The sequence below is a fragment of the Lissotriton helveticus genome, chromosome 2_1, assembly GCF_964261635.1.
Source record: "Lissotriton helveticus chromosome 2_1, aLisHel1.1, whole genome shotgun sequence".
Classification (NCBI taxonomy): Eukaryota; Metazoa; Chordata; class Amphibia; order Caudata; family Salamandridae; genus Lissotriton; species Lissotriton helveticus.
The window spans coordinates 1902913860-1902935473 of record NC_136059.1 but is presented as its reverse complement, the minus strand read 5'-3'; the positions used below and the strand labels follow the sequence as shown (position 1 = coordinate 1902935473).

The 21614-nt window shown below is 46.4% G+C and overlaps 1 protein-coding gene across 1 annotated transcript in view; it reads right to left on the bottom strand.

The window, feature by feature from the left end:
* Positions 1-20478, bottom strand: part of NUDT6 (nudix hydrolase 6) — a 96879-nt gene extending 76401 nt beyond the window's left edge. The window contains exon 1 of the mRNA XM_078676816.1: positions 20262-20478. Within this exon, the coding sequence (XP_078532942.1) occupies positions 20262-20466 (205 nt within the window). The 5' untranslated portion in view covers positions 20467-20478. The remainder of the gene's footprint in view (positions 1-20261) is intronic.
* Positions 20479-21614: the final 1136 nt, after the last annotated feature.

Here is a 21614-nt window from a genome sequence, read left to right as displayed (position 1 = left end):
ATTCAGCACGTCACTTGAAATCCCCAAATTGCCCACTGCATAGCAGATGGAAGGCGGAAGTTGACAACTCGGCAGGGACTGAAGGAACGTCCTACGTGGAGGAATACAGAGGGCTATGCTAGCAACCCCAGGTAGAACAGTGGTTGGAGGTAGTGACCAGTTTTTTCACCCCCTCCCCCGACCGTCAGTAGATGCACGGCGTAACCTGTGACTCCCCAAGCGACGAAACCCGCAACCATATCACCTGGAATAGCTCAGCAGATTGTGATGCTACCTACCTAAACCCCCCACACACACACTCCCCACCAAGACACAGACTGGTGTCGGTACTCAGCACTGACCCACGCATAGACTCCAACACCATGAATCATACTGAACGCTTTTGGAACCGAAACTGGTATGTTCTTTAAGTTTAAGTTACACAACACAAATAACTGTTACAGCTTTAATCCGTGACAAGGCCTGAGACCAATAACAATGCTCTGTATTAACCCCTTGCGTGCTCCCTAGTGCTGCCGTCGGCCAACGGCCGACCGAGCCCCGCCCACCTAATAGAACGCCCGCACCGCGGCGGAAAAACCGCCGCGGTTAAGGCGTTAAATTGCAGATATGTCTTATTGTTATGACCTTGCTGCTGGCACAACTGTATAGATTGTTAATATCTTTGAGGATGTTAAACGTGCTACAGCCAACTTTGAAACTGCTTTTATTTCTCATTGAACTGCAACACACTTACTGTAATACAAGTTATACAAAAACCAAGAAAGGAAGCTTTAAAAAAAAAAAAAAGAAGGCTCAGGGAACTTGCCAGCACTTGCACAGAAGATGGTCCCAACAAGGAGGTGCATACAAGACAACATTGCACTTTCAGGCTGGAAATTCCTAATTTTCCAATCCAACAAAGGCTTTATTGTGGCCTTCTTTGTCTTCAAACTTCCTCAATTTAATAATACAGCACTCTAAATGGTACTCGATGCGATCATCACCCTAAGCCAATCACACAAGTGATCCTATGCTCGAGCCACAAAACAATTCCCAGGCCACGTGCCGTCTGAACCTCACAGTGAACATGCAGGGTCGAATACTGGTGACCACTGGGCGGGGTACTCAATAAAGTAGGTGGTGGTGATCGATCACACACAGCATGGAGAGTGTGGGTACAGAGGAGGAGAAGACAGGAACTTTCAACCTTAGCGCTGAGTAAACAGGCAAAGTCTAGTGGGCATTGGTCAATGTCATGTACAATGATTTAGCACAAACCTGTGTCACAATGTATGCAAATGGTGGCATGAGTCCCTTTCCTTGACAGGAACATCTGAAACACGCATTTATTGTGGCCTTAGCTCAGTCAGTATAAAATTCTATGTAACTGATACTCGCACTGACACACTGATCAGATGCAGAAGTGTGGAGGCCACTACAATTTATGTTAAGCAAGATACGAGACTGAATTCCAACAGCAAGATCCAAGACCTTATCTAGCAAAGAAATATGTGAGGCTAAGAAAACGGATGCACGCTTACAGGTAGCAATGCTGACCTCGTAACACAACAAATAGAAAACATTCCTGGCAGGACAACAACATGAAGAAGCAACAACCATAACCTGCTGCATGCCTTAATGCATGTCACGCATCAGCCAAACATTCAAATTAGAGACAATTTGTTTGTCTAAGAGTGACATCCTGGAGGACGTCTGAGAGTCAGTCATGGAAGGTGGTGGCATAAATGGAACTAGGATCACGCTGGAGAGAGAAATAGACAGGTCACACAACTATTGCATTGTCAAGTGACTACAGAGCATCTCATTGCCTTTAGTTGAGATTTTGACTACGATGACTATAGGAATATCAAGACCCCTGACTGCCACAGAGGAGACTGATACTATCCAGGGAATGAATCCCCAGCGTTCACCTGTGAAGCATGAGACTGCTTCCCAGATTAATGCATGGCTGGGATCAGAGCTCAGGAGATAATAAAAGGGGGTAGCAGTCAACTGATGATAACAGTTCTATTATTGGTGTTGTTCATATTATTTAGATTATGTGTGAAAAGAGAAACAGCGCCTGTAAGGTTTCTCTGTTATCATTACCATCAACACCGCAGTATTGTTTATTTATTAGAAAATACTCAAGTAGTCGCAAGGCCACATGCTGGTGCTATGGAAATTACTGTTTAAGTAGTACATGGAATAAAGTACTGCCTTGGATTTTGCATATCTTGTGCAGTGTGTGTGCACTGTAGCCATTTCGGTAACTCTGTCCTCTGTGGACTGCCCAAATAAGTCAAACCAATTTCAAGAAGATAATGAGATAATACAAGGGAAAAAACAAGCACTGCCAAAGCCAACACATTTGACATTGGCACTGTGTGTTATTGGCTTGCCAACTCTTGTTTGTGAACTGGGAAAATGTGCAGACAAAAGCATCTGCAATATGGATGCAACAGAAAAAGGTTGCTTTCTTTACTGTAGCATCCATTTATCAGAAGCTGTGGACAGCGTTCTCTCCCATGGCCTACCATAACACTTGCAGACTGCAAAACAGTCCCTCATACATTTCAATCCAGGCAGACGTGCACACCTAAATAGACAATAGAAAAAGCATTGGAAAAGCCAATAGGTCTCACCCTTTTGACCTATTCGCTTTGCCAATGCTTTTTGCAGATATTGCGTAGCATCGGGGGGAAACAGAAAACTAAAGGCACAATGACGCAGACAGTACTGGCATCAATGTCATTTCCTAGACGCATGCATGTGTGATGACAAATGCCACTGCACGCATCACAGTGCATACACGGGCACAATGTTTTGGTTGTTTATTTAGCAAACCAAGATGGTGCACATCATTTGGATTGGTGAATAAAGAAAATGTCATTGACGTTTCCGAGTGGCCGAGCACATGGTAGGAACAGATAATACAAAAAAAAGTAAAAAATTTTATTTATTTTTAAATTGAAGGACTGAGAGGAGTGCAGGGACCAACAAAGGAATGCGTAGAGGGCAGCGACGAGGAAGCAACAGAGGTGCTTTTCACTGGGTCCAGGAAAGGCCAAAGAAATACAACAAAAAAGAAAACCCAGATAGGAGGGGGGAAAGAAGTGAGCAAGCTTGGGAGAAGGGAGTAACAAGGAACATACAGGGGTGTTTGGTGGGGTGGAAGCAGCACTTGATGGAGAAAGCTAGAAAACGTGCACTGCCATGGAGTGCTGAAAGAACAAGCACTGGCGTTGCCAATAGGTCTCGCATTTGGAAAGTTGGAGCTATTGGTTTTGTAAATGACATTTTATATTTATATATTGTTATTGACAATGCCAATAACGATATATAAATATAAAATGTCATTTACAAAACCATAAGCTCCAACTTTCCAAATGCGAAACCTATTGGCAACGCCAGTGCTTTTTTATTTATGTGTTGGATGACGACCCTCAGATTCCCACCACCTATACAAAAACCTCCTTAAAGAACACCTTACAGACTTTAGGTTAAGTAGTGATCATCTTACGCCACCAGGGTCTGCTACTAATGAAGCCAATGTGTTCAATCTAAAGTTGGGTGTCAGTGACCCATGTTTACATGATTTGAAGTACGGGATGCACATGAAGCAGGGAACACAAAATCAGGGGTAAAAGCCGAGATGGCTTAAATGTGAAAACTGCTTAAAAAACAGCAGTACACAGGAATCTGAGGATCGAGAAGGGGATGGGGACATAGGAGGCAATGATTTGCGTGGAGCTGGGACACTAGGTTACCCTGAGGAGCCAAGCACAAAGCCTTGATACACAAAAGGGAGAGATTGCCTGGGGTCGTGTTATGCATGAAACACGGGAGTAAAGGAAGCAAGGGTGCACGTAGGGCAGTGCTACGGCAAAAGCACGACTGCATGTCAGCAACACAGAGAGACAGGAAGCAAAGGGCTGGGGCAACATTACACATGAAGCATGTGGCACGGGATACAAGGTAACTGTGGAGCAGTGGTACACACGGGGGGCAGATTTGCACGTGAGACACAGCACATGTGGAGGGCTGCGCCCGAGGTAGAGACTCCACCTAAAGCACCGTCACAGGGGAATGGGTATTTGTGGAGAAGGGGTAAACATGGGGCAAAATAGCAAGTGAAGCACAGACACACAGGAAACACGGACCACAGGGAGCAGGGCACATGTGGAGGAGGGTTACACCGGAAGCAGAACTCCAAGTCCGTCAAGGGGGAATGGGTACTTGTGGGGATACAGAGTACACGCGGGGCAGAATAACATGTGGAGCACATACACACGGGAAGCACAGACACACGAGAAGGAGGGCACATGTGGAGGAGGGTTACACCGGAGGCAGAACCCTACATTTGTCACGGGGAATGAGTACTAGTGGGGATACGGAGTACACACAGGGCAGAATAACGAGTAAAGCAGGGACAGACGGGAAGCACGGCACGTGTGGAGGAAGGTTATACTTGAAGCAGAACTCCAAGTAAAGCATCAGGCACGGGAAACAGATTACTTGTGGAGTAGGGGTAAAAACATTGCAGAATAACAAGAGAAGCACCGACATACGGGAAGCACAGCACATGTGGAGGAGGGTTACACCTGAAGCAGAACTCCGTGTACAGCATCCGTCAAGGAAATGGGGTACTTGTGGGGAGAAGGGGTAAATGAGAGCAGAATTACAAGGAAAGCACAGACACAGGAAGCACGGCACATGTGGAGGACGGTTACACTTGAGGCAAAAGCGCACACAAAGCATCAGGCATGGGAAGCTGGGTACTTGTGGAGCAGTGGTACACGTGTGGAAGAGTTACAAGTGAAGCACAGAATCAAGAGAAGCACTGCACATCCGGGGATATACCTAGGGTAATATAGGTAAATCAGGGGCATGGAAGCAGAGTAAGAGTGAGGGATGGGTGCCGGCGGCGGAAGATCACACGTGAAGCATGCGGACATTGAAAGCAAAGGTTCAAAGTGGAGAAGAAAAACAAACATGTGTGTCACACACAGGCACACGGGTAAAGACACGGACGCTTCTGTTGCACAGACACACAGGCAACAAGCGCTGCAAAATATGAAACTGTTTTCAGCTGTGGCAAGCAGTACAAACAAGCGTTCTGTGTACATCGTCACCAAAACGTACCTGATAATGCAGAGCGGCCTGGAAACTGAAAGTACGGCCTGCCACCGGCCAGCCATGAATAATTAGGGGAGGAGAAGCCGCACAGCACACGCTGAGAGAAGCCCTTTGATGTGCTGTGCGGCCGTGAAAAAATGCAACTAGGAGGGAGGGAGGGAGGCTGATGCGCGTGCTTGTTTAATCACGTGATTCACGTGAACTTAAAGAAAACCTCACCAAGAAGCCCTTGGTTTGACGAGGATTTTGAGCACTTGAATTCTCGCTCCGCTCAATGCGCTTGCGCGCATTGATAGGTCGCGAGAACTAAAAAGGAACAAGCAAGGCAAAGCAAATAGGTCCGGCATGCCTAATGTAAGTGCAAAGACATTGGCTTTGCCCATGCTTGTTTGTAAAGCACTGTTTAAAAAGAGAAAACATTTCAAAATACTGGAGGAAAAGTAAACATATATCTTAAGGAAGCTCAAAACCTTATTTTCAATGTTTATAAACACCATGGTTTTATTTTTAAAATATTTGTACACCGGAAACTCTGAACAGATTCTACAAATCATAATGAAGTGTCAGAATTAAAGTAAAATGCTTGCCAAGGCCTAACTTACTTTCGACAGGACTCTGAACTGAAACAAATGCTCAGCCATTTGGTCCTCTGCTGTAGCCAAAGGAGCAGATTTAAGGCCCACCAGGAGAAGAGACACCAGTTTCCTTAAACACCAGTTAAATGAACACAGTAGCCGCCCAGCACCATAAATGGCTTTGTGTGCCTGGACCTGTGCTTTCAAGTAATATGAAGAATGGAGAAAAAACAATCCTAATGTCTGCTTTTTGTCTTGCGCCTGAATAAATATACCTAATGCTTTAACAGACAAGCTAGAAGGGGTGGGGAGCACCACGGGGAGGGTGGAAGTAGAAAGCAAGGAAGAGGCCAGCATGCGAATATGAAAATACTTCCTACACAGGCTCAAAGCAAAAACAATATTCTTTCTACCACACACCCTACCTACACAATGTATCCTACTATCAATGTGAGTAAGCACTTCCCCAGCTGACATATTGCTAGTAAAACCTAAACATATGCTTCAATACAATGCTATAGAGTACAATACAATGCTACAGTACAATACACTACAATAATCGTCAATGATGGACAATGTTGCAGGCCAACAGCTGAACTTCCAAAGCAAGCAAAGCCCCTAGGGGTGTGGCAGAGTTACGGGGCAGTCCAAGGGTTTCTGGTGCAGAATTCAACCAAGGAGGGAGCACAGAGGGTGTGCTCCAGGCTAACTACCCGCGAATCTTTACGGCAGAATCCCAGGAAAAAAATTACAGTACTCTGTTAGTCCCATGGGCTGTTGTAAACCTGAGCAACTGGGGGCTTGCCCTGTGCCACTCCGCCACTGGTGTGAGTTCAGTTCTAGGGAGTCACAGGGTGGAGGACTCCAAAAGGTTTATCGCCAGCTGGTATGTAGTCCAAGTGCTCTTTGGCCAATCAGGTGGGCAGTTGGCATAGGTTGTTCACCCGCTGGCAGTCCTGGATCGCCCATAAGTTAACCCAATTCTGTCTTGCCTACATATGCAATAATAAACCTGCAAAAAGTTTTCTCCAACAAAAATTCTGATGTCCTTGTCTTTTTCCAGGTTTTTACAGCCCAGGGGTTGCATGCAAAAGGGGATTTGAGTGGGGCTATGAGCACTATAAGGCTGCCCGCATTACGCGCAGTGTGACTACTTTGGGGGCAGAGGTGTAGCACGCCATCCCCATGCCCCTCAGAACAATACCCTCTCCCCCGTCCCACGACCATCCGGTTTGGTGGGTTCAGACAGGTTGGAAAGCCTCCAACTGACTTCTGGGGTCAAGGCAAGCACTTCCGGGGGCAGAAGAAACTTTGGGGGGAGGGGCTGCATCAAGGATAAATACCCAGCATCTGCAGCCAATCACCATCTTTGGCAGACATGTGGCTACAACCCACCCTCCCTCTCCCTATGTTTTCAAGAGATGGAATGTTTTTTTTCTTATATTGGCACATGTGGTTACTCTTTTGTGTTGCAGGTGGAGTTAAGGGCAATCCAAGGGTTTCTGGTGCAGAAAGCGACCAAGGAGGGAGCCCAGGTGGGGGTGCTCCCTGCTAACTACCCGCTAGTCCATACAGCAGGACACTGGGAAAAAAGTGACGGCGCCCTGTTAGTCCCATGGGCAGTTGTAAACGGGAGCAACTGGAGGCTTGCCCTGTACCGCTCCACCACTAGTGTGAGTTCAGTTCTGGTGGGGGTCAAAGGGTGGAGGACCCCAAAAGGTATAGAGCCCGTTGGTATGTAGTTCAGGTGCTCTTTGGTCAATCAGGTGGGTGCACAGCATAGGTTGTTCATCCACTGGCAGTCCTGGATCGTCCGTACGTTAACCCAATTTTGTCTTGCCTACATATGCAATAATAAACCTGCAAAACGTTTCTCCCCAAAAAATTCTGGTGTCCTTGTATTTGTCCAGGTTTTCTCAGCCCAGTGGTTGCATGCAAAGTAAGAGTTGAGGGGGGCTATGGGGTATCAGTGCTATGCCTTTGTGTGCATAGACGTGTGCTTTCAAGTAATATTTAGAATTGTGAAAAACTATCCTTAATGTCTGCTTTTTTGTCTTGCCCCAGCAAAAATATACCTAATGCTTTGCTTTTACAGAAAAGCTAGGAGAGGTGGTAAGCACCACAATGAGGGTGGAAGTCGTACGCGAGGAAGAGGTCATCCTGCGCAATATGAAAACACTTACTACACACGTTCAAAGCAAAAGCAATATTCTTTCAACCACACACCCTAGCTACGCAATGTATCTTACTATCTGTGAGTAAGCACTTCACCAGTAACCTATTGCTAGTAAGTCCTATACATATGCCTCAATACAATGATATACAGTACAATACAATGCTACAGTAAAATAGACTACAATAATCGTCAAAGATGGACAATGTTGCTGGTCAACAGCTGCGCTTCCAAAGCAAATGAAGCCAACGACTGGAAGAGGATGACCCAAAGCACCTTAAGTAAACAATACATAATTGAAAAGGGCCCATCAGGTCCTCTATTCACATCCTTGGCAGTGGCGTAACGAAGCTTAAGGGGGCCTTACCTTCAGAGTACGTGGAGTGGCCCCCATGCTCCAGACTCAGTCAGAAGATCTCAGGCCAGGGGCCGCCTATGCATAGTGCCGGAGAAGGCTACCAGGAGCTTGAAGGCCACAGCACCATGGGGGCTAAAGGGGCTACTGTTATACCACTGGTCTTTAGTTGTAATGGAAAACATACTGACAGAATACTAAACAAGCATTTACAATGCAATGGTCTCGGCATCATTAAAGGTAGAGCTATTGGCATTGCTCATGACATGTTTTTTTTTAAAAATCATCAATGGCATTGTCATTTACATTGCCAATAGCTTAATCGTTAAATAAATGGCATTGCCATTTACAATGCCAATAGCTACACCCTACACAGAACCACCCTCACACAGACACACTCAACAGCACTCTGCACTCAACAGCACACAGCACTCTGCACTAAACAGCACACAACACTCTGCACTCAACAGCACACAGCACTCTGCACTCAACAGCACACAGCACTCAACAGCACACTGCACTCAACAGCACACAGCACTCTGCACTCAACAGCACACAGCACTCAACAGCACACAGCACTCAACAGCACACAGCACTCAACAGCACACAGCACACTGCACTCAACAGCACACAGCACTCAACAGCACACAGCACACTGCACTCAACAGCACACAGCAAACTGTCCTTTCACGGCGCAGTTTAACCTCTCACAGTCGACACAATGACGGTTCAGCGTATCCTCTCACAGTGCAGCTCAGTCACCTGCGGTGCCGTGTATCATTTCACTGCGCAGTGTGCCAGTATGCCCTCTCACAGTGGATTCACTGGCGGTGCGCTGTATCCTCACAGACTGTAGTATGTAGTTTCGCAGTGCCGTAGATCCACTCACGGTGCACTGTATATCTTGAAAGTGCACAGTGTACACAGATGCTATGCGGCACAGTCACTAACAGTGCTGCGCACTCCCAATGTAGCGGGCCTCACTTCCTACAGTCTCCTCTCACACTGCAATGTGTGCTGACACTGAAGTTCATCCGTTCACCGCAGAGTCCACTGAGAGCAAATATGCTGTAACCTTTAACAAAGGAGTATATCTCCACCATGCGAATTGCGCCCTTTTACAGTATGGAGTATCCTCTCAGAGTGCAGCGTGTCCCGTTTCACATCACCTTTTTGCCCTCACAAGTACTGTTTCTTCACAAATCCCAGTTATTTCACTGTTTCCCCAGAGAGCTCGCAGTCCTCTCACAGCAGTGCTGTCTGCCCCCTCACAGTGTCCCGTCACCATGCAGGGTGTCCTCCCACGCGCATCACTTCCTGGCCGGTGGTGTGGACTCAGTGCCACCTGCTGTAGTGTAGGCAGGCGTGGCGTTTGCAGGCTTTTCACTGACAGCTGCCCTCAGACAGGCGGCCAGCTGTCCGCGTGCGCCGAGCCCGAGGGGAGCAGGGTGAGTGCACCTGCAAACACACCTGCACACACCTTGATTACAAATGTCCTCGCGGCAGCAGCAGAGCTTCAGCTGTCAGGACGCGGGAGGATTCATGTTGTGAAAAACAACAGAAAAAAAAAGAATTTTAGGTTTTCCTGACCCAGTCATCTCCCGAAATAACAACGCTAGCCAGAAACGGGAAGTGCAAAGTGATTAGTCCCCGTACATGCAAGTCGTGGTATTTGCACGAGTCTCCCACAAGTAGGTACCACACCCATCAGAAAGCTGAATAGCTGCGAACGATTTCGAAAACGATGAAAATGCAGGTAAACGTGTTTTTTCATCAGCCAAAATGGTGGCCTACTCCTAAAGGGCTTCCCTGGGTTCACTGGGAGTGAGAGGTCTCCCACGTGCCCTCGTTGACCGGGCTGCAGGACGGACACCAGGACAGTGAGCACGCGAACAGGTCTGACAGGCGCTGCTCAACCAGGCCCGGGCCGGGTCAGAACATTAGTCAGCCTGCTGGGAAACTGCGTGTGCCGAGGGCAAAGCCAAGGTGAGGCGCCGACACACAGCTGCAACCCGATCCGCCCCCCCCCCCGGCACAGACAAGCATTTTCACGAGGCTGGAGTGTGGAAGTCTTAACTTACAGCCGCACACTGGTATGCTTTACTATAACAGTGAAAAGTTGGCGGGCCGGAGGAAGCGGTGTCTTTGAGCTCCCGGGCTTAATAGTGAATCCCCTGGGGAGGCACGGGAATAGCATCTGATACTAAACCCAGAAGAAAGTTTGCAAGGCTCCGCTATAGTCAACAAATAACGAAACAATCCCTTTGATGTCCCACGGCCACCAAAATAGTGCACGGGCCCCCTTCAGACATTTCATTTTTTCAAGCTACAAACTGAAAATAAAACGCTGCGATGTGGGCACTCGTGTGTCTGTGTGCGTGCTTATGTGTGTGGGGGGCCTGTATGTGCGTGCGTGCATGGGCGCTTGTGTGTGTGTCTGAGAGAATGCAGCGAGCGCGTTCGCGTGCGCGTTTCAAATCGCCTTCAAGGCGATGCGCGCGGCCAGGATTGTCTCCTGGAAAGGAGACACGGCCACAATAAGTTCTCGGCGGAGACGCGCTTCCGCGCGTTCAGCCGAGCCCTAAAAATCAATGTCAAAAAAGATAAGCTAATCAACGTCAGCAATTTAGTTCGTGTTTATATTTTACATATTTTACTTAATCTAACATTCCATAAGAGTGTTAGCTATTTCCATGGTGTTAGGTTTCTATTTTTTTTGTGTCGCATATTACTCTTGTGTAGTGCATCCTTTGAACTGAGTTGCCACCGGTTGTTTAGAACTGATAACACAATTGAGCACTATAGAGTTGAGGCTAAAGGCAATGCGAATTTCTCACTGTGCCTGTCAGTGATCAAAAAGGTGTTCAGAATTCATAGTCATCCAATCCTTTGCCTCTCTGCAGAGTGTACAGCTCAAAGGTCATGTATTCCAGTTGCAATTCTGATTCTCTGAAAATGTGGGTGAAGGAGGATATACAATTACCAAAATATTGGCCAGACGAAAGTAAATGAAAATGCAGTGCTTACAGTGAGTGGGTGCATTGTGTGCTTTAAGGTGTTAGATATGTAGATGGATGAGTTGTGGAGAGAAACAAGCATTTGAAATGCAATAGGTCTCGCATTAGGAAAGTTTGATCTATTGGTATTGTAAATTACACATTTTTTATTTATGTGTTGGTTTTGAAAATAGCGAAATTAATGGCTTTGACATTTACAATGCCAATAGTTTTAACTTTTGCAAATGTTACACCTATAGCATTTGTAATGCAATATGTGTTGTATTTATGTGACTTAGATGTATTGATATTACAAATAACAATGGCTTTTATTTTTTTTAATAATTAATACTTAAATAAAAGTTATTGTAATTTATAATGGCAATAGCTTAAACTTTTGTAAATAACTTTTGTGAAGATTATGTTCAGTGTATTATTGTGACGAAAATCCAAGCACAGAAGTGAAATATTAACATCTTTTTGTGACATTTGTAATAAAGCTTGAAACATTGAGAGAACATATTTGAACCAGTTGTTGTTGAATGGTTGCACAGATTGATGTTGTGGTGGCGCTGAGTGATGTTGTGGAGGCGACGAGTGATGCTGTGGCTTTCAGTGATGCTGTGGTAGGGCATAGTGATGGTTTGGTGCCCCTGAGTGATGTTGTGGTGCCCCTGAGTGATGTTGTGGTGGTGCTGAGTGATGCTGTGGTGATGCGATAGATAGATAGATAGAGTGAGGGCGATAGAGGAAGGGCGATAGATAGATAGAGGGAAGGCGATAAATATAGTGAGGGCAATAGATAGATAGAGTGAGGGCGATAGATAGATAGATAGAGTGAGAGTGAGAGTGAGGGCGATAGAGAGATAGAGTGAGGGCGATAGAGAGATAGATAGATAGATAGAGTGAGAGCGATAGATAGACAGATAGAGTAAGGGCGATAGATAGAGTGAGGGTGATTGATAAGAGTGAGGGTGATAGATAAGAGTGAGGGCGATAGAGTGAGGGCGATAGATAGATCGATAGAGGGCGATAGATATATAGAGGGCGATAGATAGAGTGAGGGAGATAGATAGATAGAGTGAGGGCGATAGATAGAGTGAGGGCGATAGATAGAGTGAGGGCGATAGATAGATAGATAGATAGATAGAGTGAGTGAGAGCGATAGAGTGAGGGCGATAGAGAGATAGAGTGAGGGCAATAGATAGATAGATAGATAGATAGAGTGAGAGCGATAGATAGACAGATAGAGTAAGGGCGATAGAGTGAGGGTGATAGATAAAAGTGAGGGTGATAGATAGATAGAGTGATGGCGATAGAGTGAGGGCGATAGATAGATCGATAGAGAGCGATAGATATATAGAGGGCGATAGATAGATAGATGGCGATAGATAGAGTGAGGGCGATAGATAGAGTGAGGGCGATAGATAGATAGAGTGAGGGCGATAGATAGAGTGAGGGCGATAGATAGATAGATAGATAGATAGATAGATAGATAGATAGATAGATAGATATGGACACTAAGATTATACGAAGATGAGAGGGTTGCAGTGCATTAGCGTTTCTGTTGCTTTATGGGGTAATAGGGCACCTCAAGATGCTCTCTGGATCACATACATTTCTTCGGTGTGAGGCACTTACCCTGAGCATGTTTGCACTAGGGACAGTACAGTTTGCATTAGTCTTATACTGATATGTGCTCTTATTGGCAACTGGAAAATATGCTGTGTACGATGTCAGTTGTTGCAAATGTTGGTTTTTGGATAATCATGAGTCACAAAGGGTCAATTCAAAATTGTTCAGACCCAACGCACATTTCGTAGTGCTAACATAATGTATGCCTGGTGGCTCATTGCACGAATGCACCAACAATTTGAAGGACCAGTTTGATCTTATGGTGATATGTTTACATTCTGGCTGGCCCACTCAGCATTTTATCCTTGCGAGGTCGATAAAATTAATCCATTGAATTGAGTCACAATATACTTATGCTATTCAGTACCAAGATACCTTTCTGTTTGAACGTGCACTTTAAAACACTCATGTAATTTTATGGTAATGTGACCCAAGGTGTATCCATTGGGTGAACTTTTATGCGTCATAAGGCAGAGCTGTTTTTGTATAATTTATTAAAATGAATGATCGCCTACAAACTTGACGAATCCATGTAAAAACAAGGGTCGGAGTCGGGACTGGAACCCCGTTTTCTTGACTCTACTCAATAGTTGGACAAATAAGACCCTACTCAATAATTAGACAAATCCGACCCATTTATGAAAAAAAAGAGGATCTGAAGGGCTGAAAGCATCGGCAATGCAGGTAGCCAATTAAAAAGATGTTCCACAAATACAGGAACACAACCAGAACAGCATTGAGTATCATTTAATGTGCACGTGGCATCATGCAGGCAACTGCTCTGTATGCTGAGGCCAGGGTGACATTTGCAGTGATCATAATAATTATAAAAGAGCAATACTAAAACACATAACGCTTAATGCTATATTTGTGCCGTTTCTAAGTGTAGTAACAATAAATGCTACAATTGCCCAGTTCAAAGGTGCCCATGATGAGGGTGACGTGTCCATCTCAAGTAAAATACTCAACGTATCATTTATTCCGTGAGGCACCTCGCAGAATAAATGACACTCAGAGTATTGCACTTTATGGTCTGTTTAGTCAGTTTCACATCTCTCCCGGTTTTGCCAAATAAAGAACCCAGAGAAGATTTCTTTGACCAGGATCACATAATTCAGCTAAGTGTCGGAGCTGGGACTGGAACCCCGTTTTCTTGACTACTCAATACTCGGACAAATCCGACCCATTTGTGGAAAAAAAGGAAGAGGAGCTGGTGGGCTGAAAGCATCCGCAATACAGTTAGCCGAAACTCGGAGAAGACGCCGAGGCAGAAATCGATTTTTAAACAAATAAACGGTAAATGATTTAGCTGCAAATGCCAGTCTGTGTACCTAGTGGTGGGCACTTCTGTTTAGAAAAAAAACTAAACTTTTTTTTACCAGTTACAAAGTGAGTGGCAGACTTCTGCAAGTGAATAAAGAAGCAGACAATGGACATCTCGGCATGATGCTGTGTAAGCCAGCATCACACCGCTGCGCTCTCTTTGAACGTCCAGGGCTCCGATTGTATAGATAGTTTTTTTTTTATTAAGACTTTGGTAAATGTGCACTGCTCCGCATACAAGGCAGTTTACCTTCGATGTCTGTGCCCAAGAGAGGGTTTCTGCGACGTCCTGCCTTTGTTGTACTGTTATTGCTAAAGGGAAAGAACACATATTGTGTGGAGGGGAGGCTCTAAATGCGAAGCAGCAGGGACGGGGATAACTTCAAGGGGCATGTAACGGCATGTAAAATGACCTTAATATGAAGCGGTGTGAGAAAGAAATCCCGACGGGGTGGGGAGGGGAGGAGGGGTGCTCTTAACGTGAAGCACCATGTACCTTCGATGTCTGTGCCCAAGAGAGGGTTTCTGCGACTTCTGCCTTTGTTGTACTGTTATTGCTAAAGGGAAAGCACGCATATTGCATGGATGGAAGGCTCTAAATGCGAAGCAACGGGAAGGAGATACATTCAAGGGGCATGCAGCAGCATGCCAAATGATCTTAATGTGAAGTAGCATGCAAAACAAATGAAAGGCGTCACCCGCATCATGCCGGGTGAAACCACCACGTATAATGTAATAGTCAGCAGGAAGTTGAAAAGGGACACAGTTGCAGTAAAGCATGTCCTGAACCAAAACAAGATTTTAGTTAAAGCTATGCCCCAAAGTACATAGCAGCAGCCTGTGGTGTGAGAGACAAATGTTGGGGTGAGGAGGAGGGAAGGGGGAGAGAGTGCGCTGCAGAGGAAGAGGCTGAAGGCGGGAGGGCGAGCATATGGGGTGTAAAACGAGCGCGACCGGTGGGGGTGGATGTGCGTGTGGAGGTGGGCAACTGGCGTACTAAATGGTGTTCAGAGCTGTCTGGGAATTCGCCCCCTGGGATGAAGTTATTTGGGCTGGGAATAAATGTGCGTACTGCTGTGATCCGATTAGGGCTCAACCTAACAGTGTATATTTGTGATCACAATAACTTTTTCCCTCCCTAACAAAGTTGACCCACATTCTTTTTACCAGATCTTATTATCAGGATCCCTAGCTGGAAACCAGTCCTTAACCAGATCGATGCTATGCATTTTCCCCTCCTGTGCTGAGATTTGTTTATTCCCATGTTTCATGACGAGCTGGGCTCGTCATGAGCGTGCGAGGAGGCTACCTCATGACGAGCCCAGCTCGTCATGAGCGTGGAAGGGGTTAAAGATGCAAGGGTCTGAAATGAACATCGAGTTCCGGTTTGTGCCGCAGCACAGCCTTAATTGGGTGTGCCTAGGAAAGTTGGCAACAGTGCGCCAGATGACCCTAAAGATGTGCTGTGCCCACATCTTGCATGAGCTCTGACATTTCGGGTGCGAGCTCAAGAGAGAACAGTAGTGAAAGATATAGATGCGGTAGAAAGAGTTGGTGCTGGTAAAGACCAGAAAGTTTTAAAAAATAAATCGCTGAAGAGCAATAGCTTATGAGAAACGAGGCAAAAGGACAACAAGCAGCACAGGGAAATCTGCTGGCGACGGCCCCAATGTAAGAGAAAGAGGGGGAAGCCTGCTGCCGATGGCTGCTTTACCTGAAGGTGGGAAGTGCAGGGCTGGTCGAGGTCGCACAATCATGGGAGGCCCCTGGGTGACCAGTGATGAAAGAGAGGGGGGAGGAGAAATCCGAGTAAGGCTGTGTGCGGGGAGAGAGGAACAGATGGTCGTGAAGCAGGGGGCAGGGCAGTGGAACCCTTTGATGTGGCCTGGCGGCCATGAAAGGAGAAATACTGCTGCCAGGGGGAAGGCTCATGCATGAGAGCAGGTCACGTGATTGTGATTCACGTGAACTGTCCAAAATCCTCTGGAGGAGAGCCCTTGGCCTGAAGTACTGGTTTAGCTGCATTAGGCTCTTTTTAGGTTTCGCCTCGCCGAAAGCTGCGCAAGCGAAAAACTTTTGTTTACATGTATGGGGCTTCGTCCCGCCCCTCTGTCCCATTGGCTAGCTCCATAAATGGAGGCTAGCCATTGGAGCATAGATGCGTCACTCATTCCCCGAGCAGATTCGTGGGCGTTCCCGCGATTTTTACTCATCCCGCCCCTTTGCACTCGTCAGGCGGCGGTGGGCGGTGGTTTATTTATTTTTTTTAAAGTTTTGTTTTCGCCACACTTCCAAAATGGCGTTTTCAGGGATGGGTTGCGCGATGTCCCGCTGTCCGTTCCCGCCCCCCTCCCGCTGTCCCTGTGCCCGTTCCTGCCCCCCCCCCTCCCGCTGTCCGTATGCCCGTTCCTGCCCCCCTCCCGTTGTTCGTGTTCCCGCCCCCCCTCCCGTTGTCCGTGTGCCCGTAGGTGCTTGTTGAAAGTGCTGGTACGCTCCCATTCAAAGTTGTATTACATCTCTGCTGAGAAATTGAGGTACTCTCCCTCTCTCTTCCCTCGCCTTCTCGGAATCTACTTTAAAATGGGTGCAATATTGTGATTTTGTTATTTTGTGTTAAATGGCTGAAACAGAAATGTCGAAACAATGGATAAATGTGTACAACAGCGAACTCCGCCAACATAGTGGCATATGTATTTTTTCGGTTTACACATTGTCATGTCTGTTGACAAGAATTTGACCGAAATTACAAAAACATACAGAGGGATTTGCATGCAGACCGCTTTCAAATTAACTCTTTCAACAGAGTGTTTATGATTTTTTACACATTTTGTTTAGCGTGAACTTGACCGGAATGCACTGGAGCAGTGTACAGGAGCACCAGTTACATTACACAAGGGCAAATTCATGTTTTTTTTTTTTTGTTAAGCATCGTGAGTTTAAGTGATTTGCCCAGAATCACACGATGCCGAGCTGCGGAGAATCGAACCTATCTCCCCACTTCTGAAAATCAGCACCTCTGGCCGTAACCCCACATTTTCTGGCCATTTTCTACAAACTTTTTTTTATGGCCAGTGCACTATATCGAAACATTATTCCATTTCAGCAGACTTTGCACTTATGCGGACTTTGGACTTATCCTCCCATAGTAATCAAAAACGTCATTTGCCGTCTCTGCGCTTTAAAATAAGTGGGATTAAAAACTCACTTCTACACTCTATGTCAAAGGCTTCCTGCCACCATAAATGATTTTCAATAAATGTCCGACATTAGGAATACAAAGATATTGTGTCTGGCGAACAGAGGGACTTTTTTTCTCGATTTTCTGGGTGCAAGGCGAGTGGGTGGGGCTCTCTTGTAGTGAATTGTCCCATCAGCTCCTCGGACGGATGCGCATGCCAGGCCCAGGGCAGATCACCCAGGAGCCCCCTCTGCTGCCCCTCGGAGGGCCTGGGAGTGGGTGAATAATTGGCGCAACACAGCCTAATTACGGCCAATTGGGCACGAGCTCTTCTCTTAGGGTGCGTGTAACGAGGGCACTGTTTAGTCAACATGGGTATTAAAAGAGGCCCTCCCATTCTTCCATAACAGACTGGGTGTCCCTACCGCAAGGGTGACTACTGGTCGCCCCCCTGCACCGGACAGGAGTACTGCCCCAAGGCCCCCACTGCTCCTGTCCCGGCACAGGAGCTTGAGGTGGAGTCTGTCAGACCCGCTCCACTCCAGTGGGGGATCCATCCAGATGTGCACGGCAGTTGTCCACTGCTGCAGGCCGGTGCCCTGCCCCCGGTGCCTCCTGGGGGGTGAGGCTCTGATGGGGCTGGGGCGCACTGGCAGAGGAAATATCGCGAGGCCACTTCCTGGGGGCGATGCTGCGGTTGACGATTAGGCGCTCAGGAAAAGCAAAACCGGAAGGGCACTCCTCTGTTTTGGGTTGTTTCAGATTACAGCCCGTGTTTTGATGCTTCTAAGCCTCTTCCGTACATTGCCAGTAAGGTGAGGAGAAGCCTGGAAAGATGGACAGGAAGCTCGGTGTGCGAGTGCACCTACTGCTGAGAGCTGCGGCAGACTCAGCCAGCGGCTCATCATTCCAAGGTATAAAACACGGAAACAGGGCCGCGGAGCTGGGAAGCAACTCGAAGCAAGCAGGCAGCTGACTGACAAACTTGGAAATTATGCTGAACTGGTTTAAGGCGACGAGGCCGAGCAGCTCCCGGACAGTCCTTTCTCTCTTGCCTCTTAACGAAAATTACCCTACTCGATAAACATATACTTTCAAATTCCTAACCTCAAAATTCCCCAATAAAGAATACTCTCTTGTTTTTTTTTTTAACACAACACAACCTTTCCACCACCTTTCTTTTAAAGTGGTCGTTTTATAGCACACCATATGATCAGACCTACTACAAAACGTACTAATTATTAATTTTCTTGCCATCATTAACATACAGACTGATAGTCTGCCCTCTTAAATTAGATGGGTGGTTTACTAAAGCAGACTAGATTATATCGCTCACTTTTTTTAATTATCGGACTCTGTTTGCCAAGCTCAAATTCGCTTGGAATTTAACCACAGGGAACAATCTTTCAACCAAACGGCCACACTATAAAAATTCTAGAAGTGGCTGGGCTGATGGGACAGAGCGAGGGTGCCCTGTTGCCACCTTAAAGTGACCGAAATGCTAATTGCTCAGCTAAATTCTCGATTTTCATAGCACACAAAATATGGGAAGGTTAAAAAAAAAGTCAGACAAGATATAGGCAGCAAGATACAGGCAGACAACATTGCGTTCTGCAGGCGTAATAGCTCGTACACTATGGCAGTCTCTGGGTGTGTGTGGCTCTGGGTGTGTGTGGCTGGCTCTGGGTGTGTGCGGCTGGCTCTGGGTGTGTGTGTGTGTGGCTCTGGGTGTGTGTGTGTGGTACTAATTGCTGTCTGCTGAGCTCGTCCGTAGGGTACAATAGGTCTCACATTTGCGAGAGATTAAGCTAATGGCAATGTAAATGACAAGGCCATTTATTTATCTGTTTTCAAAACCAACACATAAATACACATTTTGTCATTTACAATGCCAATAGCTCTAACTTTTCCAAAGGCGAAACCATTGCATTGTAAATGCTTGTTCCTATTCCTGCGGAATAGGAAAGGGGCGAGCCCTAAAAAGGCGTACATGTCTAACACAGAGTGAACTTAACAGGAGTGCTTGAGACACTCTAAGACCACTACACCTTCCATAAGCCTTGGTAACTTTAATTCACAGTCTCCCAATTATAGAACTGTAACATTCTTAATATAATTTTTTACCACAATATCAAAGCTTTTACTCATTTATCTTAAACAACTAACAACCACTAAAAAGCAAATAGTCCTGGCTGGTTTTAGGTATATGTCAGCTATTATGGTATATAGCTGGATGCAGTAACAAAGCTCAGACAGGAACCAAAATGCCAGTACGGTGCTTGGCTGCACGCTATGGGAATCGCAGATATTTCGTTTACAAGTTTAATCCACGACCTAGAGACACTACCCCACACATTTTTTTTTCATAAAAAGCGTGCAAGTCTGTATCGTCCATTTGTATCGAAGCAATGTGTTCTGACTCCAGATCTATGAGCCCGGGGTCTTGGTGTACAACTTGTTTGAAGAAGGCTGGCCTGAAACATTTTCAGGATCATTCGCAACTATGTACCGATTTCTATTTATATTAGTAAATGGTGCATATGTTATGGACAACTGTGGATATCCAGGATGGCCGTCAAGTTATTCACTAGTGTTAACGTAAGAGCTTATACATACTTTCAATACATTTTCTGTTACTGTCGCTCATTCGTATGTGATTGTATTTAACATCACAGCTCGGGTTTGAGGACAATAAATAACCCATAATTGAAAGACCTTAAGAAAGATTTCACAGCTCTGTACACTAGGTGTCAGTTTGTTTCCGGAGATTGCTTGTGTAACTAGATTTGTTTTGAAGGGGGTCAGAGGGACCTGTGAATCGCTGACACGAGGTGTTATGTAATGTCAAGCTGCATGCCCTGTAAAAGCAGGGCTACCTGTGTGCGGTGTCGAGGATCACACTTGCCCTGTAGGTGGCGCTGGAAGGAGGCCGGGTCTAGGCGGTCAGCCGGGTGAGGGGTGTCCAGAGATACCAAGACTCCCCCGAACTTGTCCAGCTGGCCCTGAAGGGCGAAGCCGAGAGAGGAGCAGGCAGCTTTGGGCACACACCCCAGAGAAACAGGGAGAGCGGCGAGAAGCCTCCGCCGGAGCATCAACACCTGAGCCAGCATGGTCCCAACGGCCACTGTGGGGAGTCCACAGCAAGGGTTGCGTAATATGTGGCGAGTCCACTCCCAGCAGAGGGGCCAGGGTCCAGGACTGCTGAGCAGGGGGCACCCGTAAAGCACGTAATAGACGTACCGTACTAACGTGTCCCTACAGCAGCCCCGCTGCTGTCCTTAATAGACGCGCAAGCCAAATACAGCACTTTACCAACTACCGTACTCTCTCTTATAATGCCGCAGAAAGACACTCTACAGAATGTCCCGTAATTTTGTTAAGAGAAGCGTATATAACAACAATTGCTTCAGTTCGCATATTTTCACTAACAAACTTTTGTTACTATCTGTCTGTCGCAATAAACAATACCTGAACAAAGTTGTTCCAGTATATACATTTCCTCCACTAGTACAGCTTTAGTTTGACATCTACATGCAAGTGTTGTGGAAGTTTTACAGATGTTTTTTTTTTGGGCATATTTTATATAGGTGAACTCGACCCGAAGGTATTGGAGCGCTTTACATGAGCACCGTATTTACATTACACATTTAGGAACAGGGAGATTAAGTGATTTGCCCAGAATCACAGGACGTGGACGCGACCCAGAGGCTCGGACCCTGGTTTCCAGCACCAGCGTCAGGCGTTTATGCCAACGGACCACATCCTCACTATTACATCAATTTTAAGTATGGCTCTTGAATCTTGATTATGTGAAAATAAGGCAAATATACTGCGGCCTTTTCGGTGGTCTCTAAACAGGGTTGTGACCATTCCCATAGAAAAATACCAGACACAGGGCCGTTTCTAGGTGTTTTGCTGCCCTAGGCGAGAATTGAAAAATGCCGCCCCCTCCCTTTTACAAAAAACAACAAGTGATGGACTGAATGTGGATCAATGTCACACACTCCCCCAGTCAAAAGATCTGGGCCCAAATCCATCGTTTTTTTGGACTCCACACCACCCTGGGTCAGATAATGGCTTTATGCAAATCAGCTCTGACCCTGTTGCCCCATGGGAACAGTCCAGTCCGAACTACAACAGCCATATCTTTCCCAGACCGGAATCAAGCATCCGAGGACCGGACCGGTTTCGAGGTAACACCTCTCTTCAGCCCGGCTAGCTTGACTCCAAGTGGCAAAGGGTCAGAGCTGATTTGCAT